The 26095-nt window shown below is 49.6% G+C and overlaps 1 protein-coding gene across 1 annotated transcript; it reads right to left on the bottom strand.

Moving 5' to 3' along the window:
* Window positions 1-2036: 2036 nt before the first annotated feature.
* Window positions 2037-3842, bottom strand: LOC128899330 (centromere protein T-like). Its single transcript, XM_054177726.1, has one exon. The coding sequence runs from the start codon at window positions 3840-3842 to the stop codon at window positions 2139-2141; it is 1704 nt and encodes a 567-aa protein (XP_054033701.1). The 3' UTR covers window positions 2037-2138.
* Window positions 3843-26095: the final 22253 nt, after the last annotated feature.

Here is a 26095-nt window from a genome sequence, read left to right on the forward strand (position 1 = left end):
AAAAAGGCTTGCCCCATTGAGGTGGGTAGCAGTGACACCTTGTAAAAAGATCTGCTAGCTGCTGGGGCGTGGCTTCCGAGGCATTTGCAGGTGAATTGCCACTTAATTGAGAACTTGCAAGGCATAGTGTTGTTTGTGACCCACTTGCGTGCTGACATGAGTTGGAAGTCAGAGGGCACTGTCTTAGGATGTAGCTTTTGTGCAATCAGGATATCATCCATAGACTTACAGGTGAGAAAGTCACAATAAAGCTATCTAAATGAGAGCAAAGGCCAAACCACAGAATTCTGGCATGCCTGGGGCCATGCATTGATACCAGTGGGTGAAGTCTGCCTTAATCGATGACTCAGTAGGCATAGGCTTTGTTGAGACCTCTGGATGTAAGTGAATTGTAAGGAGAACAATCCTTCAGATGAATAATAATCAGGTTCCAATTCGAGGGATCTGGGAGTTGGGGGGCCAGGTTGCAAGGCACCCATCTCCTCCAGGATTGAGTTGATTGGTCTCAGACCATGTAATGAACACCATTCGCTAACAGAAGTGACAAAAGGGATTAACAAATGCATTGAAAACAACTGATTGATTACAGCAGTTGTGTATCCTGACTGTAACCCATAGGGAGCTATGGCTTGTCTAGCTTCCATTAGCATTTGTCAGTCCAGAGATTGTTAGATTCGTTGTTGACCACAGGAAACGCATATACAGACTGTGACTACATTTCCCATAATACCTTTCCACCAACGCAATGGGACAGTTCCCGTCCCTCCCGCCCCACGATGGTCCCATTGGGAGTCGATTGGAACCGCCGTCGAAGTGCGATACTTTGTTGAGAATGCCTGGAATGTAAGAGGCGGGGGGCTGTAGCGCGGCTGAAACCGCTGGGGGAAGGGGCCGCTGGCTCAGGCCATTCCTGCCAGGGGCCGCTGAAGCTGGCGCTGGTGTCGGTGGGAACCAGTCTGGGTCGCGTCGGTCGGTGCCGCCTTGTTCGGAGTGTCCGGTAGTGGCGGGGGCCGCGGGGGCTTGCAGGAGTCGTCGCCAAGAGGACTGCCGGGACGGGGGAAGGGTGGGCCCCGCCGGGCCGGGCACCGCTGGGCCGGGCGCTGCTGGAATGGGCACCGCCGCTGCTGGTAGGAGCCACTGCCGGGGTGGCCGGGGCGGCCAGGGCTGCCAGGGCGCGATGGTGAGAATGGTGCAGTCACGAACCTACAAGCACTGCATTTTTTTTTTCTTTTTAAGAGGAGTTGTAAACTCAACAGTGTGAGAAATTGTGTTGCCTTTAATATTTAGCTTTCGCAGGGACCGTGGGGTTTGGTCGTTGGGCTGATTGGTTTGTGATGGTTTGTATTGTGAGTAATAATTTGTGTCAATCAGGTGATGCATAGGATCCAGGCCATTCGGTGAGTTTTGCCTGGGTAGGGGTCCTGGCTACGGGGTCCCGGAATTTCACTGTGGGTGTGGATTCCAGGATTCTTGGTGGTAGCCAGGTGGTCTTCACAGCCCTGGAGAATTTTCAGGCTGTGAAGGGGCAGCGTTGTTTCTACGGTCTAGGGGCTGTGGAGACTGCTCGTCCGTAGGGATCGGGCAACCAGCGCTGCGTCCCGGTGTCCGGCGTCCCAGTAGTGAGGGAGCCGGTTCAGGGTTTTTTGGTATCCTGCGGTCCGGTTTCTAGAGGGGCCTGGGCTGTGGGGGCCTGCGTCGCAGTGGCGGTCACGGGTTTGACGTCCCGGTTTCCGGTGTTCTGGCGGTGAGGGACCCGGTCAGGAGTTTTTGGTATCCTGCGGTCGGTTCCTAGGGGGGCTTGAACTGTGGGGGCCCATGGTGACGCTCGCGGGTCTGACGTCCCGGTTTCTAGGGGGGGACCTCGGTGTGAGGGACCTGGTTCGGGAAGGGTTTTTTTTTCCGTGGTTTCAGGCTCCCGCAGGAGGGCAGGGACTTGGGCTGCGGCGGGTGAGGGTTTGTTTTGTTTTGTTTTGTTTAAAAAAAAAAAAAAAAGTACAGCCACAGCAGCAGTTCAGGGGAATGATCACCATCAGTGCCCCACTGCTTACTGGTAGAGACCCATCAGACAGAACAGTTCCACAGGAGAACCTCCAGGCAGGCTCTGGCAGCAGGCCACCTTCCCAGCCCCACAGGCACACTCACTGGCTGGGGATCACTTTGTTTCCATTCACTGCCACGGGGATCAGGAGCTTCCTGTACTCCAGAGGGAGGTGATGCTCTATCAGCACCTGCATCGGCACTCTGTCTGTCACCAGCCCCTGTCTCCTCATGAGGACTTCCAAGTCAGCCATCTCCACGGTCCTCCTCCCTGCATGGTTGGCATAAGCTTCCAGGTCGTTGCTTAGCTGCTTGAAGTATCTCTTGGAGCATTTCTCCACAATTCTGAAGGCTTCTCTGGTCACTGGCATCTTGGCATAGTGGCTGAACACCTTCTTCACCCAACTGCTTACAATCCCAGCCTCACGAGGTCTCCTCTGTGATGCTCCTGAGCTCTTCACAACCAGCTTAGCCTGCAGTGGCTGCAGGGGAGACCTGGAAGCAGAGGGTTTTGCAGGACATGGAGATGACAGCTTGGGAGCAGCAGGTCTGGCAGGGAGTGGAGCTGACAGCTGTGGCTTGCAGGCTGCGGCACAGACAAATGATGGCGTCCGCAGGGAGACCTCTTCACTCTCAGGGTCTTCACCTTCATCCACAGCAGACTCTTCTTCCAGACCATCCAATTGTACCATGATAGCCTGGTCCTCGAGCTTATCTTCATTTAAGGGCTTCATCCCAGGTTTTGCAGAGGAAGGAGCCAGAGAAGGTCTGCCCAGATTTTCAGCTCTACCACCCATGGTAATCTCAAGTTCTGGAGAGGCAGCCACCACCTCCTCTGAAAGAGAAAGCTGTTCCATTGGGTTACTCTGCTGAGAGGGATCTTGATGTTCTCGCTGGTCTGAAGGTAGTTTTGGAGTCGCTCTGTCACCGTGCTCAGGATCAAGGCTTAAGTCCCCAGAATGCCATTGGAGCTGCCTTTCACTTGTGCCCACGCTGGACACCAGGCTCCCCAGCCTCAGCTCCTCTGCAGCTGCAGCAGAATTCTTGCTTCTCCATGGTGAAGTTTTAGAATGCAACAACAGTGGTGGGAGAGGAGAAAGCTCATTCTGGCTGTGCTCATCCAGCTGGGGCTGAACAAAGAGCCTGGTGGTACTCAGCAGGATTTCCGCATCGCCTGTGTGCATCCCCAGCTGGGAGTCCACGAGGTGGCTCTGTGCTTTTCTGTTCAGCATGTTCTGTTCCACTCCAGCTTCAAAGGCTTCCAGGTCAATGGCTCTGCGCTGCTTCGGCCTCCACTGCAGGCCCTGCTCCTCAGCCAGGTCTGCAGGGACCAGGGAACCCACAGACACATGGAGAGACCGAGCCAAAGCAGTGCTGTCCAACGCTGACCAAGCTTGGTTCTGGGGAAGTCGTTGGTCTGCTGCACTCTCAAATTCAGAAATGCTGAACTTCTTTCTCTTCTTAGCCATATGGAAAGTGGTGACCTGTGTGTCCTCAGGAAGCAGGTCTGGCAGCTGCATTCCCCCCATGCTGGAAACCCTCTTTGAGGGGACTTCTGCTTCAGCTTCTTCTGTTCCTTCATGCTTAGATATCTGAAGTGCTAGAGGTGAAACTTGTGGTTGGGTCTGGATGACTCTCCTGAGCATAATCCGTGGAGTGTCATCGTCAGGGTTAGGGAGCACAGTCAGTCTGGGCTTCACCAAGCTCCTTCTGCCAGAATTATTCTTCTTTCCTGAACCAGATACAGCCGAGAGGCGCCAGCTGCACCTGTTCCCGCGGCGGGCCGCCAAGCGGTTCTCAGCCATGGCACCGATGGCCTCTCCTGACTTTGCAAGGGATCGGCACAGTGAGGGGGGGTCGGTCGTTCGCAGGGAGCGGGATAATGGCTCAGAGCCGGCGCTTCCAACTGCCGCCGCTTGGTTTTGATCCCCGGTCAGTGATTAGTGATCAGGAGAATGGGACAAAAGAGAAGCAAGTCATCAGAACTCCCTCCCATTCCCATCTCAGAGAGCGTGTTAGGGATCATATTACAGTATTGGGATGATGACGAGTTGAGAAATGGTTTATCTTTTGATGATTGGATTTGCCAGGCTTTGAACCATCATGTGAATTCTAAAAAGTGGTTTCTGTTTGGATTAGGGCTTCACGCCCTACCCCTGTTCCCATATTTACATTAACAACTGAGAATAAGGACAAAGACAAGGAAAAGGCAGCCCAGGCTGGCATGAGAATATGGGAGAGGTAAAATCAGAGGGGGGGCCACCAGGAAATCAGAAGTGGCCTAATCAAGATCCTCAGTGGGACTATTGACAGCTTCAAGGGAGACAGAACATGGGAGGTAATACAGGGAATTAAAGAACCTATGCCCAGAAATTTTGATAAAGCCTCTAGTGAGCATCAGAGGAAGCCTCCTACGGAGTGGATGGTACTTCTTAGGATGCAGTTTGTGACAAATCATGGGCAGATATTAGAAAGAAATTGGAAAAGATCGAGGATTGGCAAGACAGAAGTTTAGAGGAAAGAGGGATGAAGAGAAACAGAAGGCAAAAGTTAGAATGTTGGTAACTGCTGTAAGGGAAGGTCAGAAATCAAGCAGCTGCTCGGATTTCTGGGGTACTGTTGATTAGTAATATTAAATGGAGTCCAGAAGATGATGAGTGATTGGATTATTAAAAAGAATGTTGATTGATGCCCTGTTTTAAATTTGCCTGACATGGACAAATCATTTGATCTTTTTGTACATCTATATGGGGTGTTGACCCAGGACTGGACTGGAAGTAAAAATCCTGTAGGGCATTGTTCCAAGTTATCAGATTCTGTAAGTAGGTGAGGGCCAATTTGCTTATCAGCAGCCCTTATTAGTAGAGGAGGCCCAGGAAGCAACTTTAAAAAAAAAATCTTGGAGAGTCACTAATTTCCCCCTGGGAAGGATCTTTTCTTGGTTTTGTACACAACAGATCCAGCTGTCTGTACTGCAGAACAAGGGTGGACACATGCTTCATGAGCAAAAGGACCACTTCAGGAACACCTCAGTCTGAAGGCTCTGGAGCCAGCGAGACAAACCCACCTTTTGAAACATCTGACATTGAATCTGCATTGTAAGAAAACATCGAGGAAAGCCCCCATTTCATTCTGTGTAAAACATCCTGGGGCTTGATGTCATTGGGGATGGGTAAAGTGTAAAAGAAATGGTATTTGTTGTAATTGAGGAGTATTTTATCCTGACTGAACTGGACCATGTCCCCAGGTGTGGATAAATTCTCCTCCAATATTAGTAATGGTAAACAGGCTGAATTAGTAATTAGGCCTACTAAAAGTGATGGTAAATGCTATTGTAGTTATGTAATTAGGTTTCCTGTGGGTTCAAAATTATCAAATGTAAATTGACTTGTTGGAACATTGATCTATGTGGTTATAATTTGAAGTGATTAGGACAGAGGATTCATCTATGTTCTTGGTGTTAAAGTATCAAAAACTGTGTTCAGCTAGTGGGACCACAGAGACTGCAATGCAGACAGCCACCACCTGCTGAATGGACTGTGGTACCCCAAATGGAGGACATAAAGATGGTCATGAGATGAGTTCCAGTATCAGAATAGGAGTGGTAATGGTCCTTGCCTGAAAACATCACAAACTAGAAACAGGTCGGGGTTTGAAATTGGTACAAACCTCCCTGGACAAGGGAAGGAGACATGGTCCGAGCAGAGCAGTGGGGATTGAAGGAGGCAAGACCGGGTAGACCTCTGTAATTGCCATGAAGAAGATCTAGAGCCATGGCTGTGGGCAGCAACCCCATAGGCCATGTGAGTGGAGTTGCAAGTCAAACCGGACTCCTAATTCTCAGGGTTAACCACTCAGAGGGACCCAGATATACCATACCCACTCCCTGTGTATGGTGCCTATTCAAGTAAACGAGGAAATATTTTCAGGCAAGGAACATCAGTTGTTATTCCATTCCTTTTACCAGGAATCCTTTTGCTTGTTGTAGAATTGTTGCCAAGTTAGGTTATTATGGCTCAAGCCAAATGTAGTAGAAAGAAGGGGAGGGATTGTGAGAAATTGTGTTGCCTTTAATATTTGGCTTTCGCAGGGACCGTGGGGTTCGGTCGTTGGGCTGATTGGTTCGTGATGGTTTGTATTGTGTGGGGCATTGGGAGAGAAAGGCGAGGCGCCAACAGGTCTAAAGACTGGCCAGGTTAAAAGTGCAGGTTTTGTCTCAGTCCTAATGGAGAGGGGTGGGAGCGTGCTGGGGAATATATGAATATGTACGTTTTAATATATTAATATGTATGTTTGCCATCTATATAAGTTCAACTCGTGTTGTTGAGGTGCGCCTCTAGCAAACTCGCTATGCGCCCAGCGCTGTGTTGACTTTATTTTATAATAAACTAGTTATAAATTTCAGCAGTGCGTTCGTTTCTCACAACAGTATCCGGTCTACCCGGTACCGGTCCTCCCATCTTCCAAGTCCAAGCCGTCGCTAGCGGCATCAGAGGAAGATGCTGATGAAGAGGATCGAAAACGCTGAATCACAAGCTTCGCTGCCTTTTTACGGCTTTTTCTGTGCTTGGGGCGGGCGGCAGTGGTGGCGGCTAATAAAGACGGTGTGGTCGCCAAGATGGCGGGCGTGGCGTGCCGTGCAATGTCTGCTGCGTAGCGACTTCCATTTTGATTTCGCGCGCCTTATCAGCTTGATCAGGATTTGCTTCTGCCGCTATTGACATGGCAGGAGCAGATTTTTCCACGCAAAAGAACGGTAATAGGAGAGCCGCGATTGTGAAGAGTAGCGGGCGATTGAAATTGTGCGGATGCTGGCGGACAGTATGCAGGGAGAGAGGAGGGGCGCGGAGGGCGGGGATTGCCTTCCGAATCTCCCGTGTTCGCCGCTGCAGCTGAATCAAGAGTAAACTGCTCTGCGTTTTTCGATTGCAATGTACGTGACAGTCCGTCACACGGTGCTATTGCGAAGAGCTTCTTTTTAAGTATTTAAGCACCTCATCCCACAGCTGGGCTGCAATCTCGTCCCGCTCTTCAGAAGTAAAAGCACAATTGCCGCGGGGTAGATTCCGGGTGCAGGCTAATAGCCCGTTTAAGATCCCAGAATTGCCAGTAATGCCTCTCACAGAGAGAATAAGTTGGAGGGCGTTTTTGCACAGACTCTTCTGTTTTGCAGCGTGCTTCCCCTTGCCCTCCCCGGCCGCTCACCGGATCCAAGGCGAGATTCACTTCCTTTGTGAGCACACGCTGCTATTTTTTAGCACCGGGGCAGTGCTATGCGACCGGCTTGCTGTATCACTCAGATGTACCTCTTTATGCTGAGTCGTGCAGCATTGTCAGGGCCGAGGACCCCAATCCACGCTGGGCGCCAGATTTAGCCAGATATGGCGACGATGGAGGTTCTTGGAATCAATACGGTTGACCAAATTGATCGAGTATTGATCCTTTATTGTTCCAGTATTGCAGGCCTATGGCTCAGGCCTATGGTGAAAGCATGGCACAGTAAAGCATGGAAGGAGAGGAGATAGGACAGGCAGGAAAAGAAGTGCGTAGCAAGGAAACTGCTACAATTTATATAACCTTGGTATGCCTTGTTGGCATGGACTCATTGGTCCCCTATGAGTGACCACACATCACACTATTGTAGATTATTGGTCCAACTATGGATGACACACAAGGTTTGTTGATGCAGGTGCATGTCCTGTTGTCCTGAGATAACTCACTATGTTTCTAGCTACCAGTGTCTTGTTTTAGTTACAGTGCTGCAGGCACAGCACTGTTTTGGCATACTGGTAGCTGGCTCTGCCCTTGTGCTGGGCATGGCCTACCACCATGTCAGGCTCTTAGGCCTGAACTGCCAGATTGCTCACACCGCTCGTAACTGGTGTTCCCACAGAACACCCTGAAATTATATTTTGTAACACAAATCACAAATCACTATTGCATTTATAACACTCGGTATTCCAAGTTCTGATTGTTCTAGACTGTTATTCTACTGTTTATTAGCCTTCTATCATGTGTAATCAACCTGACATCGACCAGGCAAATGAACCTGAATAAAATTGGCTCGGGAAAACAATTTTTTATATTTAATAAACAATATTCATATTTTATCATATTTCCAGCCAATAAATTTATATAACTAAAATAAAGTGGTGCAAGAAGAAACATCCAGTCCCGCCAACCAAGCACTGCAGGAAGCGCTGGGTTGGACCAGGCCACAGCAGCAACCATGGTTATCCCACATTCTAATGTTGTTCTAATCCCCACAGGAATACATGGACCTTTACCACCTGGGATATGTGAACTCCTGGTAGTCTGAGGGCATGATTTATTGTCCCAGTGGGACATGGGAATTACCACTGACACACCTAAGGTAAATTTTCCAGGCAGGTCACTGATGTCCAGCCCCAACTCAAACTTACATGGTGTGGTAGGTTGAGAGAGGGCTTAGCTCTCCCTCCACAGAGTAAGAAACCACAGCTAACTCAGTCGAAGAGCAAAAGCTATATATTTACAAGCATATATGGGAAGCAGGTTATATATAACACAATATATACAGGTATTTACAATATATACACAGAAATATACAGCAAAGAGAAATAACACAACAAAGATCCCTCCCTTGGGGAGGGATCCCCTCCTTGGAACCCCTTCTCTCCCCCCCCCCTCCCTTTTTCCCCAAAAAGGGGTTAGAGAGAGAGAAAGGCAAGTTACTAAGGAAAAGAGTTGTTAGTAAGCTTCAGAAGCCCATGCAGACTGTTTGTTGTTCAGGTCCCCAGTGGAAACTGTTCCTCTTTCGAGTCACATCGTACAGAGGTTTCACAATCTGACTGTATCCAGGAATGTGTAGTCTCCAAAATCCCACTATTCCCAAGAAACATAGGGTTTCTTGCTTGTTCGTGGGATTTGCCATGGTAGAGACTCTATTTACCACATCCACTGGAATGTGTCGGCATCCATCCTGCCATTGCACTCCCAGAAACTGGATTTCTGTGGTAGGCCCTTTCACCTTGTCTCTCTTGATGGCAAAACCTGCATTCAGAAGAATGTCCATGATTTTGTTACCTTTCTCGAAGACTTCCTCAGCAGTTTTACCCCAGACGATGATATCATCGATGAACTGGATGTGTTCTGGAGCACCACCTTCCTCCAGAGCATCATGGATCACTGCATGACAGATGCTGGAGCTGTGGATCCAGCCCATTGGCAGTGTGTTGAAAGTGTACTGTATTCCTCTCCAGGTGAAAGCAAACTGAGGCCTGCATTCCTCTGCTATGGGAATAGAGAAGAAGGCATTAGCAATGTCTATGGTAGCATACCATTTGGCCTCTTTGGATTCCAGCTCGTACTGGAGTTCCATCATGTCTGGTACTGCCGCACTCATAGGCGGTGTTACTTCATTCAGGGCTCGGTAGTCCACTGTCAGATGCCAGTCTCCATTCGGCTTTCGCACAGGCCACACTAGACTGTTGAAAGGTGAATGAGTTTTGCTGATGACTTTCTGACTCTCCAACTGACGAATCAGATTCTGAATGGGCAACAAAGAGTCACGGTTGGTTCTGTATTGTCTGTGATGCACAGTCCGAGAAGCAACCGGCAACTTAATGTCCTGAATCTTGTGCTGTCCCACAACTGCAGATTCATCAGAAAGCTCAGGTCTAGCAGACAGCTTCAGTTTTTGTCCATCAATTTCTACAGAAGCTACTCCAAAATACCATTTGTAACCTTTAGGGTCCTTGAAACGCCCTTCTCTCAGAAAATCAATTCCCAAAATACAAGGTGCATCAGGTCCGGTCACAACTGTATGCTTCTTCCACTGTTTACCAGTTAAGCTTATATTAACCTCCACCTTACTTAACTCTTGAGATCCACCAGTGACTCCCAGAATAGTTATGGATTCTGATCCCTGATAATTTGATGGCAATATGGTGCACTGAGCTCCTGGGTCAACCAAGGCCCTGTACTTCCGAAATTGTGAAGTGCCAGGCCACTGGATGTACACATCCCAATAGATTCTGTTATCTCTATTACCCCTCTCCTCCCCCTGGCGGGAGGCAGGGCACCCCTAGTTATGGGGAACATGTCCACAGGTGCAACGAGCACACTGTGCAGTGTTAGAACTGGAGCCACTGTTGGAGCTACTAGAGTTGTCCTGGGGAACTGTGGAAGTAACAGCTACCCTTCTGCTATAGCTACCTCGGGTTCTGCCACTTTGCAGTTCCCTCAGCCTCCTGAAAAGATTAGAAGTTGGTTGGCCATCCCATCTGTTCATGTTCTCACCAAAGTGATCACGCAGGGTAATCCAAATAGTCCTACGTGACTGCCTTGGTGGTCTGTTTTGGTTTGGCCTGTTTTGGAATGACCTCCTTGGAGGACGTCTATTCCTCACAGCTGAAACCTGCACCCACCTGGAGGAAGAATTGGAATTATCTCTTGGTGCCAATTGGGAAATGGTGTTTTTAAATTCATCCTTCAGTTCTTTCATGCAATTCTCCAATTTTCCAGACAGAGTTTCAATGGCTGAAACCAAAGAAACACGTGTCATGCTGTCATCCAATTATCTCAGCTGATCAGTGAATTGGCCAACCGTAGGAGGGGCTCCACCATAGTTTCTTGCTACAATTCTGCTTGCCAGAATGTTTGCATAATTAGAAGGAGCAAGCTTGATGAGCTTTTTAGCAAGACCATTTCCTACAGGAACATCATCAGGATTCAGAGATTCATGTTCACCATAGAGTATCTCTCGAACAGCAAATTCTCTCAGACACTTAATTCCCTCATCCAGGGCTTAGGATTCCATGGAAGATCATCTCAGGAAGGGTATCACATGAGAACCGCCATTAAAAGGTGTATCCGCAGATTAACCTTACCGAGAGCCTTGCCTAGATGTCTATCTATTCCATTATCCTTCGAGAGATTTCCTAGCTGAGCTGCTGACTTGTCTCCAACCATTAGAGCTGGAGCACCTGTATCATAACATCTACCAAGCCAAGCGAGAACTGGCTCCTTATCTGCTCTGAGATAGTCTTTTCTCACATTTCGCAATTCCTCACGTGGTGAGGAGCAGTCGGTTATGTCATCTTGTTGCTCTTCTTCCTTTGCCTCCTCTTCCTGAACTTGTATCACAGTATCACAGTATCACAGTAACTAAGGTTGGAAGAGACCCCAAGGATCATCAAGTCCAACCTGTTCCAACAGACCTCACAACTAGACCATGGCACCAAGTGCCATGTCCAATCTCCCCTTGAACACCTCCAGGGACGGCGACTCCACCACCTCCCTGGGCAGCCCATTCCAATGACGAGTGACTCACTCAGTGAAGAACTTTTTCCTCACCTCGAGTCTAAACCCCGCCTAGTGCAGCTTGAGACTGTGTCCCCTTGTTCTGGTGCTGGTTGCCTAGGAGAAGAGACCGACCCCCTCCTGTCTACAACCACCTTTCAGGTAGTTGTAGAGGGCAATGAGGTCACCTCTGATCCTTCTCTTCTCCAGGCTAAACAATCCCAGCTCCCTCAGCCTCTCCTCATAGGGCTTGTACTCAAGGCCTCTCACCAGCCTTGTTGCCCTTCTCTGGACACGTTCAAGTGTCTCGATGTCCAAACAACCTTTCTGTCACTCTCTCAAGGATCCCTTTAAGCTGAGAAGCACCACCACTAGCTGCTGTCCTACCAAGAGATGCATCTCGATCCTCTGATGATCTCAATAACTCAGCTATATTTTTAAGACAAATTTTCTCTTCCTCCCCAGCAGAAGAACCTTGCTGTTCATCCCCGTCAGCTCCTGAATCAGCTTTAGTCTTACCCTTCCTTGTTGTTAAAACTGCTACTTGCTTTACTGGAGCTGTGTTTGGGTTTCCAGCTGCCTTATTATCAGAAGCTGATAAGCTTTGAGACAGATTAGCTGCTTTGGAGGATGCTTCCGCTCCTGCCATGGAAGGAGTAAATGACTTTGCCTCGTTAATGGTGGCTGCCGGGGACGCCATGTTTGGGGCTACTGCAGCCCCTGGCTGCTTGCCAGAATCATTAGCAGTGCTGTTCAGCGCTGCCTTCCCGATTGACTTTTTAGCTTTATCTTTAACTGACACAGATTCTCCATTATCATCATCACTGGATGTTCCTGAAACAGAGCCAGGGTGGTGTTTTCGTTTCTTTGTCCTCCGTCTAATAACAAAACATGCCTTAGAAACTTTTCTCTCCCGGTACAGTGTTACTAGCAAATACACATTACTTATCACCAGCAGCAGGATTACACACATTGAGAAAATCAGCTTTGAATCCCAGCCACCACTCAAAATTACCCTTTCACCGACCGGAATCTTAAACTCTTTTATCTCAATAGGGAGTGTGCTAGATGTTACATTTCTGTATTTTTTCACATAAAAGAATTCCAGGCACTGATCATATAGGAGCTGCATCTTGTACTTAAACCACAAATACAATTTTTGCATTATATATTTACCTATCTGATCAATAATCATACCCAGGCAATACTTGTAGATCAATACACTGAAGACAGAGAAGAGCAGATGCTCTAAAAGCCAAAACACCTTCATGTTTGCTCGTGCGACTCAAGCAAGCAATAAATCAAACTAATTTGTCACCAAGCCCCGAGTTGGGCAGCCAATAATGTGGTAGGTTGAGAGAGGGCTTAGCTCTCCCTCCTCCACAGAGTAAGAAACCACATCCAGCTGGCAGCCAGTCACTAGTGGTGTGCCCCAGGGATCAGTGCTGGGCCCCATGCTCTTTACCATCTTTATTGATGATCTGGATGAGGGCATTGAGTCCATCATCAGTAAATTTGCAGATGACACCAAGCTGGGGTAGGGAGTTGATCTGCTGGATGGTAGAGAGGCTCTGCAGAGGGACCTCGACAGGCTGGACAGATGGGCAGAGTCCAATGGCATGAGATTTAACACATCCAAGTGCCGGGTTCTGCACATTGGCCACAACAACCCGATGCAGTGCTACAGGCTGGGGTCAGAGTGGCTGGAGAACAGCCAGGCAGAGAGGGACCTGGGGGTGCTGGTTGATGGTAGGCTGAACATGAGCCTGCAATGTGCCCAGGCAGCCAGGAGAGCCAATGGCATCCTGGCCTGCATCAGGAACAGTGTGGCCAGCAGGAGCAGGGAGGTCGTTCTGCCCCTGTACACTGCACTGGTTAGGCTGCACCTCAAGTACTGTGTCCAGTTCTGGGCTCCTCAGTTTAGGAAGGATGTTGACTTGCTGGAGCGTGTCCAGAGAAGGGCAACAAAGTTGGTGAGGGGATTGGAACACAAGACCTATGAGGAGAGACTGAGGGAGCTGGGGTTGCTTAGCCTGGAGAAGAGGAGACTCAGGGGTGACCTTATTGCTCTCTACAACTACCTGAAGGGGGGTTGTAGTGAGGCGGCAGTTGGTCTCTTCTCCCAGGCAACCAGTACCAGAACAAGAGGACGCAGTCTCAGGCTGCACCAGGGGAGGTTTAGGCTGGAGGTTAGGAGGAAGTTTTACACAGAGAGAGTGATTGCCCACTGGAATGGGCTGCCCGAGGAGGTGGTGGGGTCGCCGTCGCTGGGGGTGTTCAGGACGTGGCTTGACAGGATGCTTGGTTGTATGGTTTAGTTGATTAGGTGGTGTTGGATGATAGGTTGGACGCGATGATCTTGAAGGTCTCTTCCAACCTGGTTTATTCTATTCTATTCTATTCTATAATTCACTGAAAGGAGAGTGGCTGGAGTGGGCAGAGAAGCTGGTTGAGGAACAGCTTGCTGCAGGGCATATCGTACCATCAACTAGCCCATGGGATACACGTATAATTGTTATCCCTAAAAAATCAGGAAAATGACGTTTGCTGCAAGACTTACGGGGCATTAATGCAGTGATGAGTCTTATGGATGCTCTTCAGCCTGGACTGCCAAACCCTGTTATGATTCTTGAATACTGGGCTTTGTATGTTATAGACTTAAAAGAAAGTTTTTTTACCATATATCTGCACCCAGATGATTGTAATCATTTTTCCTTTTCAGTACCTACCATCAATAACAGTAGACCAATCCGGTGATATCATTGGGTGGTTCTCCTACAGGGGATGATGAATAGTCCAACCATCTGTCAAATTGTTGTTGACGATGCCTTAAGCAGGGTGAGGAAACAGTTTCCTCAACTCATATCACTACATGGATGATATTCTACTAGCTGGGGAATCTCAGGAGGCTTTGTTGTCAGACTATGCGCTGTTGAAGGGATGTCTGACTCTGTATGGACTACAGAACCACAGAGAAATTTCAGACAAAAGAACCATGGCAGTATCTGGGATGGAAACTATTCTAATCCAAGATCTTTCCACAGACTCTTTGCATTGTCGATTCTGGTCTTCCAGACAACTGGCCTCCTGAGCTGGCAGATGGAGTCAGGGAGCAGCATAGTTCCCCTGTGATACAGGAAAAAGTAGTTAGAGAACTCCTTAGCCGCTTGGATGCCCACAAGTCCATGGGACTGGATGGTGTAATGGGTTGGGGCAGATCCCCTCCCCACCACAGGCAGAAATAACGACTCAGGCAAACGGATTGCAAAAGTGATGAAAGTTTAAATAGAAAGCGGTGAATGTTACAGAAAACCCAAAGCGCAGTGACAAAGGAAGATCCCATCCCCACCTGAGGGTGCATCCAAAACCCCCAGGGCTCCTTCTTCCCCCTCCCTCTGCTGGGCTAGTCTCAGCTGGCCAGGCCTGAGACTGCCCATCCCCCTGTGGCCTTGGGCCCAATCAGGCCCATGGCCGGGAGATCTCTCCCCCAGTTACCAAGTCTCGGAGAGGGAAGGAAAGAGGAAGTGCCACACCCCACCGCAAAATTTATAGTGGTGCAAGGGATCATGGTAGAAATACCTAATTTCCTGAGTCCACCCACTGGGATGGACTTCTGGACACAGGAAACACCCCTGTAGCAGAGGGCACCCAGCCCAAACTACGACAGGAGCCACCCCTTATTTCATACCATAATCCCTGCACCCAAACATGACGAGAACGGAGACAGGGACGACAGCACTCAATATGAGTGATAATAATCATCCAACTTTATTGTTCCACACTTCATTACTTATAGTCTTATCTTATACATAGATAATTCTATTCTAATTTAACACATGCTATTGGTTACTATCTAAAAGGTTACATCATTGTTTTCACTACTCTGTGGAATTTCCTAATTGCTCTTTTTCCCAGATCTTCACCTACTCCTTATCTTGTTTGCCTTCCTTCTCAGGGTCAGCTTGACTCAAACATACCAAGCATCAGAACTTTTCCATAACTCCTACTCCATTGCTATAATAATAACAGAAAATCCTTCAAAGCCTGGCTTGCACAGGTGTTCCTGGGACTCATGTCTCCTCTTGCTCAAACCAAACCCCAACACAAACACATCATCAGATCAGAAAACTTCTGATGACATGTCCGGCGGAGTCCATATCTTCATCTGGGCGTCCACTCAAACAGTCTCTCATTCAGGCTCAAGCATCAGTCCATTCCAGTTGTTCTTCCTCATGTGATGGAACCTCCCAGTGACGCAGTCCTTCTCCTGCAGTGTGAATTCCTTGTGGACTCCTTGGGACATCCTGGTCACCTGGAAATACCTCACAACTTCTCAGATAAGCCTTTACTCTCATATTCAGCAGCAAATTCTCCACCCCTGGGGCAGGCCAGTCGGAACAATCTAGCTCCACGACTGCCTTCTTCAATCCATCCAGGGTGCCGCAGCCAACCGCTTATCACGCCGACCAAAGCTACACGGATGCATGTCAGAGGCACTCCGCACCCCCCACTGGGCGCTCGCGTACCGAGGCAGGACAGCATCCGGCTGCACAACCTCCACCCCCGGAAGAGGGAGGAGCTGCGCCACAGCCCACTGAAGAAGCAGGGAGGCGGAGCCAGGTGCTCGGCGCCATTTTCGGAACACGTCCGAAAACACCAGGGAAAGATTTACAGCTGCCGCCGCCGCCTGAACGCAGCCCGGCTCGGGCGGTGCCGCCGCCGCCGCTTGAACGCGGCCCGGCCCGGCCCCCGCCGTCTCTGTCGCCGCGATGCAGAGTCCAAGTCACCTACAGCAGTCGCTTGCCCGCTCGCCGCGGGTGTCCGCCCCCCGCAGCGGCCGCGGGCCGACCACGCTCTGCTTGCCGCTGCCCCTCCTCCGCTCCCTGCCGCTCCGCAGAGAACGAGGAGAAGGCAGGTCTCGCCTTCTTAGGCTACTCGAGCATTCTTAAGCCACCCTGGGCAGAAAGTCACAGAAAGAACCACCCCTCGCTGTTCCCAAGCAACAGGAGGGACTTCCATGCCATCAGCCACGCACCAGCTATCCTTCTGCAGTCCACAGGAGTTCACACAGTCGCCCCGGTAACACAAAACCTGAGCCCCAACTTCCCAAACCCAAACCGACGCCCAGAACTAAATTTAAACTCTCCATCTTTTGCAATCCGAGCCGCAGTTGGCCCCACGTTGGCGCACCAAAATGTAATGGGTTGGGGCAGATCCCCTCACCACCACAGGCAGAAATAACGACTCAGGCAAACGGATTGCAAAAGTGATGAAAGTTTAAATAGAAAGCAGTGAATGTTACAGAAAACCCAAAGCGCAGTGACAAAGGAAGATCCCATCCCCACCTGAGGGTGCATGCAAAGCCCCCAGGGCTCCTTCTTCCCCCTCCCTCTGCTGGGCTAGTCTCAGCTGGCCAGGCCTGAGACTGCCCATCCCCCTGTGGCCTTGGGCCCAATCAGGCCCATGGCCAGGAGATCTCTCCCCCAGTTACCAAAGTCTCGGAGAGGGAAGGAAAGAGGAAGTGCCAGACCCCACCGCAAAATTTATAGTGGTGCAAGGGATTATGGTAGAAATACCTAATTTCCTGAGTCCACCCACTGGGATGGACTTCTGGACACAGGAAACACCCCTGTAGCAGAGGGCACCCAGCCCAAACTACGACAGATGGGATCCATCCTAGGGTGCTGAGAGAGCTGGCAGATGAGCTCACCAAGCCACTCTCCATCATTTTTCAACAGTCCTGGCTCACCAGAGAGGTCCCAGATGACTGGAAGCTGGCCCACTAGAAGGGCTGTTTGGATGAGCCAGGGAATTACAGGCCTGTCAGCCTGACCTCAGTGCCAGGAAAGATTATGGAACATGTCATCTTGAGTGCAATCACACAGCACTTAAAGGATAGCTAAGGGATCAGGCCCTGACAGCATGGGTTTAGGAAGGGCAGGTCCTGCCTGACCAACCTGATCTCCTTCTATGATCAGGTGACCCGCCTGGTGGATGTGGGGCAGGCTGTGGATGTAGTCTACCTGGATTTCAGCAAGGCCTTTGATACCATCCCCCATAGCAAACTCCTGGCCAAGTTGTCAGCCCATAGCTTGGACGGCAGCACTCTGTGCTGGGTTAGGAACTGGCTGGAGGGCCGAGCCCAGAGAGTGGTGTTGAATGGTGCCACATCCAGCTGGCGGCCAGTCACTAGTGATGTGCCCCAGGGATCAGTGCTGGGCCCCATGCTCTTTAACATCTTTATTGATGATCTGGACGAGGGTATTGAGTCCGTCATCAGTAAATTTGCAGATGACACCAAGCTGGGGGCAGGTGTTGATCTGTTAGAGGGTAGGAGAGCTCTGCAGAGGGATCTTGACAGGCTGGACAGATGGGCAAAGTCCAATGGCATAAGATTTAACACATCCAAGTGCCAGGTTCTGCACACTGGCCACAACAACCCCATGCAGAGCTACAGGCTGGGGTCAGAGTGGCTGGAGAGTGGCCAGGCAGAAAGGGACCTGGGGGTACTGGTTGATAGTAGGCTGAACATGAGCCCGCAGTGTGCCCAGGTGGCCAAGAAGGGCAATGGCATCCTGGCCTGCATCAGGAACAGTGTGGCCAGCAGGAGCAGGGAGGTCATTCTGCCCCTGTACTCTGCACTGGTTAGACCACAGCTTGAGTACTGTGTCCAGTTCCGGGCCCCTCAGTTTAGGAAAGATGTTGACATGTCCAGAGAAGGGCAACAAAGTTGGTGAGGGGTTTGGAGCACAAGCCCTATGAGGAGAGGCTGAGGGAGCTGGAGTTACTTAGCCTGGAGAAGAGGAGGCTCAGAGGAGACCTTATTGCTCTTTAAAACTACCTGAAGGGAGACTGTAGTCAGGTGGGGGTCGGTCTCTTCTCCCAGGCAACCAGGAACCAGAGGACACAGTCTCAAGCTGCGCATGGGGAGGTTTAGGCTGGATGTTAGGAAGAAGTTCTTCGCAGAAAGAGTGATTGCCCATTGGAATGGGCTGCCCAGGGAGATGGTGGAGTCACCATCACTGGAGGTGTTTAAGAGACTGGATGGGGTGCTTGGTGCCATGGTTTAGTTGATTAGATAATGTTGGGTGATAGGTTGGACTCGATGATCTTGAAGGTCTTTTCCAACCTTGTTTATTGTATTCTATTCTATTCTATTCTGCAGACTGACAAAAGTTTAACTGGGAAAGAGTGGAAGAAACACACTATTGTAAGAGGACCAGATGCACCTTGTATATTGGGAATTCATTTTCTGAGAAAAAGGTGTTTCAAAGAGTGTATGGGTTACAAATGGGGTTTTTGAATAGCAACTGAAGAAACTGAAAGAGGAAAATTATGCTTGTCTATTAGACCTGATCTTTCAGATGAATCTGCACTTGTGGGACAGGATGTGAAACTGGAAGTTGCTTCTCAAACTGTGCATCGCAGGCAGTTCTTCAATTGGAAGGTCAGAATGTCATGAGCAAAACTCATTCACCTTTCAACAGTCCAGTTTGGCCTCGGTGAAAGCCAAATGGAGAATGGCATCTGACAGTTGACTTCCATGCCTTGAACATAGTAACTCCACCCAACAGTGCGGCTGTACCAGACATGTTGGAACTCTATTATGAGCTGAAATCCCAAGAGTCCAAATGCTATGCTACCACAGAAATTGCTAAAGCATTCTTCTTTTTTCCCATACCAGAGGCATGCAGGCCTCAGTTTACCTTTACCTGGACAGGAATATAGTACACATGCAATTGTTTGCCCCAGGTTTAGCCATTTGTCATGTGGTGATCCCTGATGCTTTGGAGAAAGGTGGAGTTACAGAACACATCCAGTTCATCAACGATATCATTGTCTGGGGTAAAACTGCTTAAGAAGTCTGCAAGAAAGGTAAAAAAATAACTGACATTCTCTTGAAAGCAGTTTTCACCATTAAGCGAAACAAGGTGAAAGGACCTGCCAGAGAAATCCAGTTTCTGGGAGTGCGGTGGCAGGACAGTTGCTGTCATATTCCAATGGATGTGATAAACAAAGTCTCTACCATGGCAAATCCCATCAATAAGAAGGAAACGCTATGTTTCTTAGGTAAAGTGGAATTTTGGAGACTGCATATTCCTGGATACAGTCAGATTGTGAAACTTCTTTATGATGTGATTCGAAAGAGAAACAGTTTCCAGTGGGGTCCTGAGCAACAAGCAGCTTTTGACCAGAAAAAGTGAGAAGTAGGCTATGCAATGGGCTTGGGACCTGTCCGAACTGGTCCAGACATCGAGAACATTCTATACACGGCTGCAAGTGAGAATGATCCAACTCAGCGTTTATGGCAGGGAGCTCCAGGTGAGACACATGGACATCCTCTTTGTTTCTGGCTACAAAGTCTCAGAGGCAAATTATACTCCAACAGAGAAAGAGATTCTAATTGCCTATGAAGGAGTAAAAACTGCTTCTGAAGTATTTGGAACTGAGTCACAACTTCTCTTAGCTCCCAGATTACAGTGTTGAGTTGGATGTTCAAAGGCAAAGATTCTTCACCACATCATGAAACAGATGCCGCATGGTCTACGCGCATTCAGTGGGAATCCCTCTCGGAACCACACCGGGACCAGCAGCCTCCAGCAGCCATTCGCTGCTCTGCTTCGTGGGCTACAGGAACCGCCGAGACCGTGGAGATTCCTACAAGCACTGCGAGGCTTGGAAATGCTGTGGCCAGGGACAATCATGCTTGAAACTCGCAGCAAAAACTCCTTAAAAAAATCAGTGTCGACCCAGACTGAGGTAGAACACAAGCAGGTAGCTGTCCAGGTATCTGGCTGTAGAGAGTGCTGGAGCCTGGCTCTTGAGATGCAGGGTAGTGGGGGCAACTCTTGCATAAGGTGTGAGCAGATTGACTATCTGCTTAACCTGGTGGCCAGACTGAAGGACAAGGTTGCTAGTCTTAGAGATGTAAGGGAATGTAGGAAAGAGATGAACCAGAGGAGGAAAGAGATGAACCAGAATAACTAGGCTCTGCAGGCTCCCCCAGCGGAGGCTGGTTATCCAAAAAGCAGAGGGGAATGGACGCAGGTTCCTCTCAAAAGACACAAAGTAAAACCTCCTTGCCTCCCCTCACCTTCCCCACTGCCCTTGGAAAACAGGTATGGGGCACTGGAGATCGAGGGTGAGGTGATTCTGATGCCGGAGGACACACCATCTGGGGTTTTCCCTGAGGCTAAACAGCCTAAGGTTAAACAGCCTAAGGCAAAGCAGCCTAAGGTTAAGCAGCCTTCCCCGGCATCAGGACCTGCTCCCTCAAAAAAAAGAGGAGGGTAATTGTTATTGGTGATTCCCTCCTGAGGGGAACAGAAGGCCCCATATGTTGGCCAGACCCATCTCATAGGGAACTTTGTTGTCTCCCAGGAGCCCAAGCTGGAGATGTTACCAGAAGGTTGCCTAGTCTGGTGCAGCCCTCTGACTACTATCCCTTACTAGTTATGCAGTTAGGGAATGATGATGTTGCAACCAGAATTCCCAGGGCTATCAAAAATGACTTCGGGGCCCTGGGAGACCTGGTTGAGGGGTCAGGTGCACAAATAATTTTTTCATCAATACCCTTAGTTGCAGGAGGGAATACCAGAAGGAACAGGCCAGCAACTATAGTCAACAAATGACATAGAGGCTGGTGCAGTCAAAAGAATTTTGGGTTGTTTGATCTTGGAGAACTTTCTACTGCACCAGGCCAGCTGGCAACAGATGGAGTACATCTGTCCCAGAGGAGGGGAAAGGTCACAGTATACGAGAACACCTCGAGTACTGTGTCCAGTTCTGGGCCCCTCAGTTTAGGAAGGATGTTGACTTGCAGGAGCGAGTCCAGAGAAGGGCAATGAAGCTGGTGAGGGGTTTGGAACACAAGTCCTATGAGGAGAGGCTGAGGGAGCTGGGGTTGCTTAGCCTGGAAAGGAGGAGACTCAGGGGTGACCTGATTGCTCTCTACAACTACTTGAAGGGAGGTTGTAGACAGGCGGATGTTGGTCTCTTCTCGCAGGTGGCCAGTACCAGAACAAGAGGACAAAGTCTTAGGCAGCGCCAGGGGAGGTTTAGGTTGGATGTTAGGAAGGAGTTCTATACAGAGAGAGTGACTGCCCATTGGAATGGGCTGCCCAGGGAGGTGGTGGAGTCACCATAATTGGAGGTGTTCAGGAGACTTGATGGGGTGCTTAGTGCCATGGTTTAGTTGTTTAGGTGGGTTGCATTGGTTGATGGGTTGGACGCGATGATCTTGAAGGTCTCTTCCAACCTGGTTTATTCTAAATATATTCTAAATATGGCTCTGATAACACAGAGAGCTCGAATGGGAAATGTTGAAAGACCTGGTCTGGTGGAGGTGATGACAAGCTGGCCTGAAGGCACTAGCTGTACCAAACCTCCAGAGGAGAGAGTAACTTGTGCAGAGCAGGCTCCTCCTTACAGTGACCTTTCTGCTGATGAAAAGAAACATGCTTTGTTCACAGACGGTTCCTGTCATCTTGTTGGAAACAAGCAGAGATGGAAGTCTGCACTGTGGTGTCCACAGTATCACAGTATCACCAAGATTGGAAGAGACCTCAAAGATCATCAAGTCCAACCTGTCTCCACAGACCTCATGACTAGACCATGGCACCAAGTGCCACGTACAATCCCCTCTTGAAAACCTCCAGGTATGGTGACTCCACCACCATACCTGGGCAGCCCATTCCAATAACGAACGACTATCTCAGTGAAGAACTTTCTCCTCACCTCAAGCCTAAACTCCCCCTGGCACAGCTTAAGACCGTGTCCTCTTGTTCTGGTGCTGGTTGCTTGAGAGAAGAGACCAACCCCTTCCTGGCTACAACCACCTTTCACGTAGTTGTAGAGGGCAATGAGGTCACCCCTGATCCTTCTCTTCTCCAGGCTAAACAATCCCAGCTCCCTCAGCCTCTCCTCATAGGGCTTGTGCTCAAGGCCTCTCACCAGCCTTGTTGCCCTTCTCTGGACACTTTCAAGTGTCTCGATGTCCTTCTTAAACTGAGGGGCGCAGAACTGGACACAGTACTCAAGGTGCGGCCTAACCAGTAGTGGTGGTTCGAAAGGAAAGGCTCTGCTTTCCCTCCCCCACTGAGAAAGAGACCACGGCTAAACCCAGTCAGAGAAATGAGAGTATATTTTACAAGGAAACAGATTCTATGTAACACAACAAATACAGGTATTTTACAGTATATACAGGAATATACAGCAAATGAACTCAACCAGAAACCAGACCCCCCACAGAGGGGCTTCCCCCTGTGCCCCCTTCACCCCCCTACCTCCCTTCTCCCCCAAAAGAGGTAGAAGAAGAGACGAAAAGGGAGTTAGTACAGCAAGCGGAGGCCTATGCACAGGGAGTTAGTTCTTATCTTTTGGCAAGAAGCCCAGAAGCAGATCCAGCCGAGAGGGACAGTGAAGGAAGGAAGACTGAGAGAAAGTTCCCAGCTCCCCCGGGTCCAATCTGACCTCCCACAATCCTTGGCCAATGAAATTCGTTTAGAATACCAAAATATTTTACAAACATTTAGCCAGTGTGCCCCTTCCTTAAAGGCACAGTGTCAAACGGCCACACCAGTGCAGAGTACAGGGGCACAATGACTTCCCTGCTCCTGCTAGCCACACTGTTCCTGATGCAGGCCAGGATGCCATTGGCCCTCTCAGCTGCCTGGGCACACTGCAGGCTCATGTTCAGTCTACCGTCAACCAGCACCCCCAGGTCCCTCTCTGCCTGGCTGTTCTCCAGCCACTCTGACCCCAGCCTTTAGCTCTGCATGGGGTTGCTGTGGCCAATGTGCAGAACCCGGCACTTGGATGTGTTAAATCTCATGCCGTTGGATTCTGCCCGTCTGTCCAGCCTATTGAGGTCCCTCTGCAGAGCCTCTCTACCCGCCAGCAGATCAACTCCTGCCCCCAGCTTGGTATCATCAGCAAATTTACTGATGATGGACTCAATGCCCTCGTCCAGATCATCAATAAAGATGTTAAAGAGCATGGGGCCCAGTACTGATCCCTGGGGCACACCACTAGTGACTGGCTACCAGCTGGATGTGGCACCATTCACCACCACTCTCTGGGCTCAGCCCTCCAGCCAGTTCGTAACCCATCGCAGTGTGCTCCCATCCAAGCCATGGACTGACAGCTTGGCCAGGAGTTTGCTATGGGGAACGGTGTCAAAGGCCTTGCTGAGGTCCAGGTAGACTACATCCACAGGCCTCCCCACATCCACCAGGCGGGTCACCTGATCATAGAAGGAGATCAGGTTGGTCAGGCAGGACCTGCCCTTCCTAAACCCATGCTGGCTGGGCTTGATCCCTTGGCCATCCTCTAAGTGCTGTGTGATTGCACTCAGGATGACCTGTTCCATAATCTTTCCTGGCACTGAGGTCAGGCTGACAGGCCTGTAATTCCCTGGCTCATCCGACCGGCCCTTCTTGTGCATGAGTATCACGTTGGCCAGCTTCCAGTCCTCTGGGATGTCTCCAGTGAGCCAGGACTGCTGAAAAATGATGGAGACCGGCTTGGCCAGCTCATCTGCCAGCTCTCTCAGCACCCTGGGATGGATCCCATCTGGTCCCATGGACTTGTGGGGGTCCAAGCTGCTGAGGAGAGCTCCGATCATTTGCTCATGGAACACAGGGAAACTATGCAGCTCCCTGGCTCCTTCTGCCAGCTCTGCAGGCCAGCTGTCTGGTAGATGTTCTTTCCCGCTAGTAAAAATTGAGGTAAAGAAGGTGTTAAGTACCTCTGCCTTTTCCTCATCCTGTGATACAACATTTCCCTCCATGTCAACCAAGGAGTGGAGGTTGTCCCTGCCCTGCCTCTTGCTATTAATATATTTATAGAAGGACTTTTTGTTTTCCTTCACAGCAGAGGCCAGTTTAAGTTCCAAATGTGCTTTTGCCTCCCTAATTTTCTTCCTACATGCCCTAGCAACATCTTTAAACATTCCATGGGTTGCCTCACTGTGATAGGTTGAGAGAGGGCTTAGCTCTCCCTCCTCCACAGAGTAAGAAACCACAGCTAACTCAGTCGAAGAGCAAAAGCTCTATATTTACAAGCATATATGGAAAGCAGGTTATATATAACACAATATATACAGGTATTTACAATATATACACAGAAATACACAGCAAAGAGAAATAACACAACAAAAATCCCTCCCCGAGGGAGGGATCCCCTCCTTGGAACTCCCTCTCTCTCCCCCCACCTCCCTTTTTCCCCAAAAAGGGGTTAGAGAGAGAGAAAGGCAAGTTACTAAGGAAAAGAGTTGTTAGTAAGCTTCAAAAGCCCATGCAGGATTAGTTTTTGCTTATCTGAAGGCCAACTCCAGCAGTTCGCAGAAGAAGCAGGCAAGGAGAAAAGGCTGAAAACTCCAACTCCCCCAACTCCCAAACCGAACTGAACTGAGTAAAAAAAAAATTCCAACTGCTTCACAATCTAAAGCTGCATTTTTGTTTATCAACCAATGAAATTCGTTTAGAATATCAGAATGTTTTGGTTCTAGTACCGAAAACATTAGCCAGTGTGTTCCAGCAGTGTTTGTTCTTAAAGGCACAGCCTCAAATGACCACACTCACCTTTCTTCCAAAGGTGGTACACCCTCTTTTTTCCCTTAGTTCTATTAAAAGTTCATTACACAACCAGGCTGGCCGTCTGCCCCGGCGGCTCCTCTTCCGGCACATTAGCACAGCCTGCGGCACGTTAGCACAGCTCCTGCGCCTTCATCAGTTCTTTCTTGAAGCAGGTCCAGCCCTCCTGGACCCCTTTATTTTTAAGGGCTTTCTCCCAAGGAACCCTCTGAATTATTTCCTTGAGCAACCTGAAGTCTGCCCTCCGGAAGTCCAGAGTGGAGGTCTTCTTGCTGCCCCTCTTAGTTTGACCAAATACCGAAAATTCAATTATCTCGTGGTCGCTGGCCCCTAAACAGCCTCCGACCACCACATCACCCACCAGCCCTTCCCTGTTGGTGAAGAGGAGGTCAAGCATAGCCTCGCCCCTGGTAGGCTCACTCAGCACCTGGGATAAGAAGCTGTCCTCCATGCACTCTAAGAACCTCCTAGACTGTTTCCTCTCTGCTGTGTTGAGATCCCAGCAGATGTCAGGCAGTTTGAAGTCGCCCATGAGGACAAGGTCAGGAGATCTTGAGACAGCCTTAAGCTGCCTAAAAAATGCTTCATCAACTTCTTCTTCCTGGTTGGGTGGTCTATAACATACTCCAACCAGGATGCCTGCCCTGCCGGTCTTCCCTCTAATTCTTGCCCACAAGCACTCAACCCGATCATCCCTGATATCTAGCTCAATGGCATCTAAGTGCCTCCCTGATGTACAGGGCCACCCTTCCACCCCTTCTTCCTTGCCTGTCTCTCCTGAAGAGCCTGTAGCCATCAATTGCAGCGCTGCAGTCATGTGAGCTATCCCACCATGTCTCTGTGATGGCAACTACGTCATAACTTTCCTTCTGCAACAAGGCTTCCAGCTCCTCTTGTTTCTTTCCCATGCTTCGTGCATTAGTGTACATGCACCTCAGCTGGGCTGCTGGTTTGGCCTCTGACCCTAGCTTACTGCCCCCAGACTCTTGCCTGAGTGGACTAGTTTCAGCCCCGTCCCCCTTTGAAACTAGTTTAAAGCCCTGTCGATGAGAGCTGCCAGTTCCCTCCCCAGAATCTTTTTACCTTTGGGGGACAGGCCATTCTCATATACTGTGACCTTTCCCCTTCTCTGGGACAGATGTACTCCATCTGAGTCAGGCTGACTGGCCTGTAGTTTCCAG

Source organism: Dryobates pubescens, chromosome W (assembly GCF_014839835.1).
Source record: "Dryobates pubescens isolate bDryPub1 chromosome W, bDryPub1.pri, whole genome shotgun sequence".
NCBI classification, from domain to species: Eukaryota; Metazoa; Chordata; class Aves; order Piciformes; family Picidae; genus Dryobates; species Dryobates pubescens.

Coding starts and splice junctions, on each gene's coding strand:
- LOC128899330 (XM_054177726.1), bottom strand. CDS start 3,842: ATGGCTGAGAACCGCTTGGCGGCCCGCCGCGGGAACAGGTGCAGCTGG.